Raw genomic sequence first — 11,771 nt, 5'->3', positions numbered from 1 at the left:
TATAATCTTGTTTTCAAATTTTTTGTCCAATTTTGGTGTGTTAACCACACTTTTATTAAAAGTAACGCACCAAAATTTGACAAAAAATACAATAATAATATTAATTTATATATGATTGTTAACAGCAATCACACTCCTATCATGCCCATGGTTGCCTACCAGTACATACTGGAATCTGGGTATGCCTGAGATCACGGTTAATATATATATATATATATATATATATATAGAATTTAATTTGTTTTTACAATTTTGGTTTGTCACTTACTTTTATTAAAAGTGTAGTTATTTGTTTTATTTTTAAAGGTGTGGGGGGGGGTCATTTTCGGCTAAGTGAACCATGAATTTTTTGGTTTCGGTCCAGAACTTTCATTTCGGTGCATCCCTAGAATAAATAGAACTATTTAATTTTTACTTATCCTGAATCCTGAATCTGTAGTCACTTCAGAGGATAAAACTTTCTAGGCCCAGAAATCAGTGAAAAAAGTAAAGGTTTTGTGTTATTTACTATATTTCAATCTGCATTTCTTGTTAAAGGCCATATTTTCTCTAAGTGAAAAATGAGAACTAGACATCAGCACCTACATGTATCATGCACAATTGTCCCACAACTACAATTGCATTTTGTAGCATAAAGATTATGTGGCAAAATACTGCATTTGAACGTGTCGATTTACATACATTTTTACATTTGCTTATTTTTGTACTATTACTTTTAGATCAGCAACAGAAAATGTAATTTATTGCACTTCACACTGTCAAATTAAGGTTATGCATTCAACTGACTATAATTATTACTTTTTTCAATATACCACAAATAAGTCTCATATTATGTTGCAGCAAAACCATTATATTTATAGAATGTTTCTTATGTGTGAGACATAATCAATGATATGGAAAAGTGCAGTGTATTTGATGTTCTTATTCTTTATTGTCACGTGTAAGTTGCATATTGCAAGAATTGTACATCAGTGAACTTTTTGTAAACCTATGAACAACATAATACACCTTTAGGTTTTCTAAGCTATTTTTCCAGAACATGTTGACCGCTAGATGTACCTGACATCAGCTGTTTAGGCAGATCTTTGAGTGTTCCATAAACCTTGTTTACTAGAAGAATTGCTTGTAATTCTGGAAAAGTTTTAAGTTACACATAGATGCATAGATAGCGTATCGGTTTCTATTTTAAAGAATTTTTAATTGTTCTGCCATAAGATTTAATCAAAGTAGGACAGAAAAGCATGTAGACGGTAACTTTGATTAATCTATTGTTGCTAAAAGGGAATCGCCAAATCTTTTACAAAGTTTTTAACTCCTCGCATTGAGAAATAATTTCACCAATTATCCTGCATTTTTGCTTTTATTGTATTCCAAAATGATTAAACAAAATCTATTCTTTTGTATTCCAGCAAAAATTCCCCATCATGTGGCTCCCGCTGTTGGTGATAATATTGGCTCTGCTCTTCCTCTACAGATGGCACAGACAGAGCCAGATACTGGAGAATCTCTCAGATAAATATGTGTTGATAACAGGATGTGACTCTGGATTTGGGAACCTCCTGGCGAAGCAGCTGGACCGGCGTGGAATGCGAGTACTGGCAGCATGCCTGACAGAGAAAGGAGCTGAGAATCTTAAAAAGGAGACATCCAGCAGGCTTCAGACGTTCATTTTGGATATTACTGATAGCCAGAGAGTGAGCTTCACTGCCAAATGGGTTTCTAATATAGTGGAAGATGCAGGTAAGTGAAGTTGTGCATAGTTGCTAAAAGTAAATAGATTTGATTTACCGTACTTCTCATTTCACTAGAAAGGAAATTAAGTGTATGCACCAGTAACATGATTGGGCAATAACACATTTCTCCAAAGACTTAGCCTATCTGTACAATTTGTACACACGGTTACATAATCAGGTCTATGTCATAATCAACAAGTGCATGCAAGTTGGCCGAAAATGCTAGTTTGTTAAGGAAGGTTACCTACCTGACAAACGGTTCCCCACATCAACAGGTGTTGACCTCCTTGCAGTGGCAAATGCTTGCCCAGCACCAGACAAGCAGGTATCTTGATCTGACCACTGGCAGAGGTCCTCTAGTGGCAACTACCCAGTTGCCCAGCATACTCCATTAGCTATATTAAAGCTTTTGCCGCCTTTGCAAGTTGCTCTGTTATTGTGCCTTTTTGTATTGCAACTCAGTGTCCTATTATCTTCTCCCTGACCTGTGTTCCTTGTTCCTGTTCCCTGACCTGCTCCAAACCTCTGGTAATCCATCCCATCTTGTTGGTGACCTCGTACTTGACTGTCAAGTCCCTTGGCCTCTGTCTTCAGTTATTGACACCCTGACTATTCACCCCATCTTGTCTGTGACCATGCATGTGACTGTCCAATGCCTTCAGTCTTCATCTGCAATCGGCTTTGGCTACTTCTGCTTGTCTGTGACATAGATTTTCTCTAGACCCAGGCTTTTCACGGATCATTTTCTATCTGAATTACCCTGTTCTACCTGAATGGCTTGTTTGTGCCATTTGACCCAAGATACTCTCTGGCACAAATATGTAAATACATTTACACAAATTACACACACTTATTCATTCTCACGAACACACTCTTAATCTCACTCATCCAGAGCAGAGGATCCTTTTCAACTGGCCAGCAGCATTCTGCCCAAGGGGCCAGGTCCAGCTAAATGCTCCTGTAAGAGCGCAGCCCAAAGGGTCATGTGGCAGACAACATGATCAATAAGCACTATCCAGCCCTGTCCAAAACAAATTTATTAAAAAAGGACTACACAGAAAATTCATGCTGCTCCCACATTCTACCACTGTCAATCAGAGAGGCCCCATCTTTAGAGACTTTAAAAAAAAGACTTAAAACTAGACTTGGGCGCCGGCCAGCTCTTCGTGTTCGTCTTCGTGGGGGGGGAATCTTCGTATTGCGCGAATATTCGCCCGGTCCTGTGTTTGGTTTGGGCGAATATTCGTGTGCATTCTTTGTGTACGTTTTTTGCACGTTTTTTTCCGTTTTTTTTTTGTAGAAGGGGTTAACGCGGTATGGACTATGCAGCAGCTTTGGCGCCAGGAGTTTAAATGTCTGTACGAGCAACTCTATTGGTTGCCTGCAGGGGCCTCCTCTGCCATCAACCAATAAAGTACACCTTTACTTCATTGGTTGATGCCAGACGAGCCCCCTGCTGGCGACCAATAGAGTTGCTCATACAGACTTTTAAAATTCTGGCCCAGCAACTTGGCCCGCACAGACCACTGATCTCCCTGCTACAACAGTTAAAGGTCTGTACAAGCGACTTTATTGGTCGTTCGTACAGACTTTTAACTGCTGGAGCAGGGAGACCAGTGGTCTCTGCCGGCCAAGTTAAGCCCTGACGGCGAACCTACAGATTTCTGCTTCAGTCAACCCCTGCGATGCCGCGTAGATAAGGTAGGCTAGATGGGGAAGGGACCAGGGAGATTAGTAGACGAAGACAAACACGAAGGTTCTTCTCTATGCACTCTACGTGTTCGTTTTCATGTTCTCCCGTAGACGAAGTCTACTTAAAACCCATCTTTTCTCCCAATCCTTCAGATAATTCACTCTTTTTCTCTTGTATGCATATACCTGTAAAGTGCTTTGAAGTAAGACTGGTTTTCAGTTCTATATAACAGACTGCAAACAGTTGCTATGGAATCCGGTAGAATATTCCTGCTATTTTTCCTGACATTTTAAATGTTGCATTACAATTGGTGTTTATAATAATGGTCATGTTAAATCTTACTTTGACTGTGATAGTAAGCAGTCAAAAAGTAACTGTCTAATTCACGTCTTGCTTCTCATAAGATTTTAAACAGCTTACATGTTACAGATTACGCAGCTTTCATGTTTGCAAAGACTAAAAATTTGTAGTACAATATGTTCTAAAATGCTGTTGGTACGTATTGGCGCAAGCATGATGATATAGTTGTAAGGATAGACACGAGTAATTGCCAGAAAGGCTTAAAGGGTGTAAACCTGCTAAGCAAGATTTACAGCAGTACAAAATAGGTTATGTGTTCAAGCTCAGGAATGTTTGCTAAAATTCATTTTTAGCTTATTATTATATGTTATTTTTGTGTTTTTTTGTTTCATTTTGTATTTTTAGGCTTATCAAAGAAATAGCCAAAAAACTATTTTTTTTACTGTGACTTTATTGTCAGTTTAACCCATTAGTTGACCCTTATTGTTTACCCCTTGCCCCAACCCAACAACACCTCCACAGCAAAAATGCAAACGAACCCAATGTCAAATTGAAGCGTAATCAAACAGAACGTGGGCTTTACCCTCAGAAGTGGAACTTCTGTCAGGCTATTGAAATAACTTACTACATAATGTACACTAGATTTGTGCATGAGGCCTAAAATCATTTTGGACCAATGTTTTGTTGAGTGTAGGCTCTTATTTTCAGACATCGAATTTCGTTTCCTGCCCTTTCAGTTCTGACATATTCTGAGGGCTTTTGTGTTTGGAAACAAATGTTTTTCTGTGCCCTCTCCCCTTATCCTCTCTACCGGTTCTCCACAGCCCTCCCTGCTCTCCTTGCCCTGTTGGTGCCCTCTACCTGTGAATCAGTGGGACATTGCACTTTTATCCAATGAGACTCTCATGTAATTAAAAGCCTTCTCTGGACATTATTAATGAGGCACCTGTGTGGCAGGCAACCCTAAGGTTTGGCCAAATATGCAGCTCCTTGGTAAGCAAAATAGCCATGAAAAACTACATAGGGCTTGCCAAACTTGTGGTGCTTTGATGTAGTGGAGAGTTTAGCAATATATGGCCATACAGTGTGATAAGTATTTTTTTGAATGGTATAAGCTGAGTGTCTGCTGATATCTAGCTTTGTTGTGTGTACTTATTGGTCATCATTACTCCAGCAGTAACCAGGCGATCTCAATGTGCCTTTTAGGTTGTTCCCTATATTTTTTGGTATAATATTTAATTCTAGTTGCTTGAGGTCCACAGAACCCCTGAGATTATTACAAGTTAGTGTTTTGGTTGAGATTTTTACAAATATGATTAAAAGTTAAGTTTAAGAGTGATCGGAGGTCAGTATGTGAGACAGTATCCCTGCTGCGTAGAAAAAAAAACACTAGTAGCTGCTCTAAATTATAATATAATCATTGATTGTCTGTAGTGGTGAAATACTGCACAGCTTTCCCTATAGATACTGAAATGGTTCATTGTCATTTACATACTATGCTCTTCCTGAAATTTTTACTTTTATGTAATGAAATAAAGTTTTACTTACTTTAATGGGAGGGCGGTGCATATGTGAAAAAGTCTCACAGTAGAAGTAACTTGAGGTCCACAGAACCCCTGAGATATTTATTTTTCTTTTCCTCATCTTCGCCTCTCTCTAGTATACGTTTTTGTTGAGATTTTTAAAGATATCATTAAAAGTTTAATTTTAGAGTGATCCGAGATACTTAATATACTATTATATAAATATATATATATATAATATATCTGCTTATTAAGTATATATATACATATATATATATATATATATATATATATATATATATATACCTACACTTAATAAGCAGAACCTGTTAGATTTATTGGACTCATGAATGCTTAACACGTGTACCCACTTTGAACCTTAACCACATTTTCTGGGTACATTCCCAAAATGCTAATCATAGCTTTTTTTAAGCCTGTCTAACCCCAACAAAAGTAACCTCTAATTAACTCGTAACCGTCTCAGAAAATCTGTGAGGGAAGGGGAGAGATTTACTATAGGTAAACAAATGAGCAAATCTTAACAAAATTTCAGAGGGTTTGCCATTGATTTTTGTTTATTTCGTTGGGTGCCCTCCTCGTTATCAGAGATTCATGTGAATGCTCAAAATTGGTAAAATTTTTGACAAATAAAGCTTGTTTGAATCTGAATGCACAAGTCTACACTAACTGAAACACTAACAGTCTAATTATATATATACTGTATGCTTTTGATTATCACCGATAGTAATGTTTGTACTTTTTGTTAAGCTTATATACTTTAATGTATTGCAGGACTGTGGGGTCTAGTGAATAATGCTGGATTTGGGCACGCATTTGGCCCCAATGAATGGCAAAAAAAGGAAGATTTTGCTAAGGTGCTAAATATCAACTTTCTGGGTTTGGTGGATGTGACGCTCAACTTCCTACCTCTCATCAGAAAAGCTCAGGGGCGCATTGTTAATGTTTCAAGCAGTATTGGAAGAATAGCTATAGTTGGAGGTGGCTACTGTCCTGCAAAATATTGTGTTGAAGCATTCTCTGACAGTATTCGGTAAGTATCATAAAACTGAATCGTAAGGAGTTTGTGTTAACCTATGCCTATAGAGCATTATTTAGGTATTTGTTCTGATTGTGGAAACACCCCTTATGCCATTGTATAACATGGTTTTGAACCTTGGGGGGTTAAAATGTGATCATATGCATCCATTTTTTTAAAAAAAAATTAAATGTATTTGTTTTTATGATTTTTTTACCTTAAATCTATGCATTCCCACTAAGATAAGTCGCTCTAACCCTCTTCCCAACCGTAAGTGTAAAACATTTACCATTTAGGGTTCAAAAAAAGCGATTGCACTGTAAAATCATACCTACCCGTAGCAAAACAGCTGGCTGGGCAAAAAATCTAGTGTAACTCAGAGTAACCATAAAGTAAGCCCTGCTGTAATTGAGAATCATTGCAATAGCAGATCCAAGTGAATCTCTGGGCAGCCAAATAAGAGCACAGTAACTGGAAAAAATGTTCAACGGTCATAAAATGTGTAGAGATCCTTGTTAATTTGTCTGTATTTTGTCCCATTTGTTAAAACACCACGTTTTAGATTATAAAAGTATAATTACTATAGTGTAGTTGATGTTAGGACAGCACAAAAATGTATTACCAAAAAAATACCGGTAGTTCGAGGTTATAGGAAAGTGGACCCATATTCAAGGGGGGTTGCCTTGGGACAAAAATTAAATAATATAAAAGGTGGGTGACTGGGTTGTGGCATTACACAATCAATATAAAACAGGGGGTGGCTGGGGTTATACACATGGCAGTGGGGGCATCAATAGACAAGAGGGTGGTTTGGCATCACATTAGCCAATACAAAAAGGGTGGGGGCATCACATAAACACAAGGGTGTGGGGGCATAAATGCACAAAGGGAGGCAATACACAAGGTTGTGGGGGGCACATTAATCAATACTAAAGGGGGCCTGGCTAGGGCATCAATACACAAGGGGGCAAAATACAAAAGGGGCAGTTAATGACAAAGCAGTGTAGAAAATAAATTTTTTATGCTTCAGTGTGACAGAGCCTGTCCTGGTTTGTGTGTTTGGGTGTCGGTGTGATAGAGCCTATCCTGGTGTGTGTGTGTGTGTGTGTGTGTCTGGGTGTCGGTGTGACAGAGCCTGTCTTGGTGTTAGTGTGTTTGGGTGTCGGTGTGGCAGAGCCTGTCCTGGTGTGTGTGTTTGGGTGTCGGTGTGGCAGAGCCTGTCCTGGTTTGTATGTTTGGGTGTCTGTTTGGCAGAGCCTGTCCTGGTTTGTGTGTTTGGGTGTCTGTGTGACAGAGCCAGTCCTGGTGTGTGTGTTTGGGAGTCTGTGTGACAGAGCCTGTCCTGGGGTGTGTGTGTCTGGGTGGCAGTGTGACAGAGCCTGCCCTGATGTATGTGTGCGTTTGGGTGTCGGTTTGGCAGAGCCTGTCCTGGTGTATGTGTTTGGGTCTCAGTGTGACAGAGCCTGCCCTGGTGTGTGTGTTTGGGTGTCGCTGTGGCATAGCCTGCCCTGGTGTGTGTATCTGGGAGTCGCTGTGGCAGAGCCTGTCCTGGTTTGTATGTTTGGGTGTCTGTTTGGCAGAGCCTGTCCTGGTTTGTGTGTTTGGGTGTCTGTGTGACAGAGCCAGTCCTGGTGTGTGTGTTTGGGAGTCTGTGTGACAGAGCCTGTCCTGGGGTGTGTGTGTCTGGGTGGCAGTGTGACAGAGCCTGCCCTGATGTGTGTGTGCGTTTGGGTGTCGGTTTGGCAGAGCCTGTCCTGGTGTATGTGTTTGGGTCTCAGTGTGACAGAGCCTGCCCTGGTGTGTGTGTTTGGGTGTCGCTGTGGCATAGCCTGCCCTGGTGTGTGTGTCTGGGAGTCGTTGTGGCAGAGCCTTTCCTGGTGTGTGTGTGTGTGTGTGTGGGTGTCAATGTGGCACAGCCTGTCCTGGTGTGTGTATGTGTCTGGGTGTCGGTGCGGCAGAGCCTGTCCTGGTGTGTGTGCTTGACCCAGAGCGCCCAAAGATGGTGTTCAGGAGATATTGCGCAGTAGCAGAGTTGTACAGGGCCTGGTTCAGGGCGACTGCACTCTCCAGGGTGTTAAGCACCTAGAGTTGTGCTGCCACATACCAGGGCCCTGACATGGCAGCGGATTTTGTCCAGAACAAAACAAAGTGATATCCTGCAGGCACCCTGGAGCAGGAATGAGACATAGCTCAACAAAGAAATGTGCAGGATGCTGCAGGGAGTAGGGAAGCTAAGCAGAGCAACAGCAGAAGCAAGTAAGGAGGACAGAGCGAGCAAGGAACATACCAGACAAGACATACATGGTACAGGACACAACAGAGGACAGGGAACAAGGCAAGGAACACAGGGGATGGAGTGAGGATCCTCAGATGCTTCTGCTTTAAGCAAGGATAGGATATCTTAAACTGCGACATGGGAAGAGGAGAGAGGAACTGAGATCCTCAGATGATTCAGGGAAAAGAGGGCAAAGGCACATAAAAGACTGAAACACATGAATACAGGACTAGCCTAGGACTATATGATAACAATTGAAGATTTAGTCACATCTTATGGCCATAGTATGCTTAGCCCCCCACCCCCCAAAGTACTCCAATATTCGGTGGGTCCTAGCGCTAAACCCTGCCTACTGAAATACTAATTAGCTGAAACTAAACATTGAATCTAAACACAGAACCGAGAAAGACATACCTTTAGACTGCTGACTGAGACAAATATATTAAACGAGTGGGGCACACCTTATAAAGGAAACAGAACCTGAAGCTAAGGGCAGGACTGGAATCAAAGAATCAGAAGTACAGGACAGAGCATAAGGAAATCCAGGAATGGATTGTAGTGAGACAAGGGAAACCAGAGGTATGCAGCTCTGCAGCCTGGATGGGGCATGACAATACAAGACAAGATTACATCTCTTTTCAGGGATATCCATTGCTTTAGATGGATTCTTACATCTCAGTTATCTATTTTCAACTTTCCTAAGGGCAGCTGAGAACAGAGATGTTTAATGATTCACACTGTTGACTTCAAAATTCTGTATCGCCAGGCACTGGAAATAAGGCAATATGATCCTTTCGATAGACATCCAGTCTCAGATTAACTATGAAGGCAAAATGGAGATAGGATTTTATAACTCAAAAGGGAACTATGTCCACTATAAAGATATATGGTCTCCCTGGACTAGATGTGTCCCGAGAGGAAATTAATAGAGATTCAAGTCAGATGAAGGAGACAGACCCAGTATTTATCAACTACTATTAGAATTGAGAGTTGAAACACAAATTGAAACTTAGTACTTGTAGACCCACGATGGGAACTTCACCCACATTGCAGAACCACCTCTTAGTAAACTTTCCTGGAAACTGAAAGCTAATTTAATGCTTAAAATAATCAACATACTGGCATAATTTTCTTAATAGGAGCCTTATGCTTTAGACTCTCCTAATAATGAATCTGTTAGTCTGAATTTATTTTCTTTGTTTTACATTTGTTTTGTCACTTGAGTAGCTTGACAATAGAACTAGACAAATGGTTAAAAAAAACTCCCTACTTGAGTTGCTACAGAAACTTCACAATGCTCTTGCTTTACAATGTGTCTTGATGTCATACACATTAGGAAAAATATTCTACAAAAAGGTATTTTTTCTGCTGGGGTTTCTTTCATGGAGTGGAAAGTGCTGTCATGCCACATTTTGGATATAGGCTACGCACAGTGAACCCAGATCTGTTTAACAGCTCCATGGTTGAATTTGCAACTATTAGAATGTGTTTTGCACGTCTCCCATTTCCTTTTACTGTGCAGCCATTACACTTAAAAAAAAAAAAAACAACAACAAAAAAAACATTGCTTCTCCCAAGTTCAAGAAAAGTAGAATTTAGACCAAAAATAAATCCAGAGTTGACAATTGGTTGACACTATTGCATCAACACTTATTGAAACAAAATTCAAACCAGTGCACTCCGTTCACCAACGTGCCACTTGCTATTTCTGTTTACAGTAGGGTAGGGCACATACACAGAAGAAAGTCCAATGAATAAATGTGGTGTTGTGGTGAAACATTGGTGAATGGAGTGTGTGGCCATTGGCTTGTGTTTCTTTTGGATGGCTGTATATAATTAAAGTTTTGTTAATGATGCATGCACAACACGAGGAGTACGTTCAAAAGGAAGTGAGTCCTTCTATTGTCTTTGTTTTCATTCATCAAAAATCAACACTTACGTTAAACAATAATTCTCCCAAGTTCAACAAAAGCAGTGTTTAGAAAAATATTTACTTTCAAATTCAGGGTTTACCATTGGCATCAATATATCCAATAGGAAGTTAAGGCAATCAGTTAAGGAGCTTGTGTGGGTTTCTCTACATCAGGGAATAGAAAAACTACTTTTTTTCCAGACAAATGTGAGAACTTTTGTCCACACAAAAATAACACCAAATAAGTAGTATGTTATCTATTTTTTAATATCAGCACATTAAATATTTGCTTTATTGTTATTTTGGTTGGTGACTTCTCAATGTCCAATAATGAGTCTGTTTTTTAATTGCAGAAGAGAAATGCTGAATTTTGATGTCAAGGTTTCCATCATAGAGCCTGGTGCATTCAAAACCCTAATGAGTGATAGTGAGATGCATTTAAAAAACTTGAAGCGTTTGTGGGAAAATGCCCCTGCTGAGATTAAGGAGGCATATGGAGAACAGTTTTACCAGCAATGTAAGGAATTTTATCTTTACAATTGTAAATATTACAACATTGTAAGTAGTGTTTACATATGTGAAAGCTTAATTTATTAACAGCGAGTTGCAGTGAGATGAAAAACTCCCCTTTAGCGATACTCAAGTATTAAACCAAGCACACCCGAGTGGGTCACTTTGTAATGTGCTAACTGTCCCCCATGATTAGTGAATAAACTCATAAGCTTCTACCATTATAGTAAGGGATGCAGTTTAGTAAGTGAGGTTGTGTCATCACTTAAAATTTGAAAGAAGAAACACTAATGTGATTTATTAATGCAGTTTAATTTATATGTGTACAAAGGTTCCAAGTCTTTGAAGAATCTTACAAACTGTTCCAGTGCCAAGTTAAATGAGGTCACAGACTGCATGGAACATGCATTGACTGCTGTTTACCCCTGGACTCGATACTCTCCTGGTTGGGACAGCAAGTTCATCTACCTTCCTCTTTCCTATCTCCCAACAGCCATATCTGACTATATTTTAAGTCGTTCTGCTCCAAAACCAGCTCAGAGAATAAAGTAAACATATTATATTTGCAAATTATTTCTCTTAACCACTGCTTCTAAAATTTATGTTTGCTTTGCAAATACTTCCACTTAACCACTGCTTCTAAAGATTATGATACCTTTCCAAATTATTTTCCACTATCTCTAAAGATAGCAGACATGTGCCGAGTAATTAATTGTCCATTACTCAAGTAGATCTTAATACCGTATTTATCATACATTTTAGCACCAGATAGCTGGAAGTTTAATTTAA

General features: G+C 39.5%; 1 protein-coding gene across 2 annotated transcripts; it reads left to right on the top strand.

The window, feature by feature from the left end:
* Positions 1-1,424: 1,424 nt before the first annotated feature.
* On the top strand, positions 1,425-11,534 carry LOC128475210 (retinol dehydrogenase 7-like). 2 transcript variants are annotated; one of them, XM_053457678.1, is made up of 4 exons: positions 1,425-1,740; positions 6,042-6,300; positions 10,826-10,989; positions 11,314-11,534. In XM_053457678.1, exons 1-4 carry the CDS (start codon positions 1,425-1,427, stop codon positions 11,532-11,534), a joined length of 960 nt encoding a protein of 319 aa, XP_053313653.1. The 2 variants fall into 2 exon arrangements, with proteins under 2 accessions (XP_053313653.1, XP_053313652.1); XM_053457677.1 differs by having other exon boundaries at positions 10,826-11,039; positions 11,331-11,534.
* The last annotated feature ends 237 nt before the right edge of the window (positions 11,535-11,771 follow it).

The sequence above is a fragment of the Spea bombifrons genome, chromosome 2, assembly GCF_027358695.1.
Source record: "Spea bombifrons isolate aSpeBom1 chromosome 2, aSpeBom1.2.pri, whole genome shotgun sequence".
In the NCBI taxonomy this organism is placed as follows: Eukaryota; Metazoa; Chordata; class Amphibia; order Anura; family Pelobatidae; genus Spea; species Spea bombifrons.
This window is presented reverse-complemented; position numbering and strand designations above follow the sequence as displayed.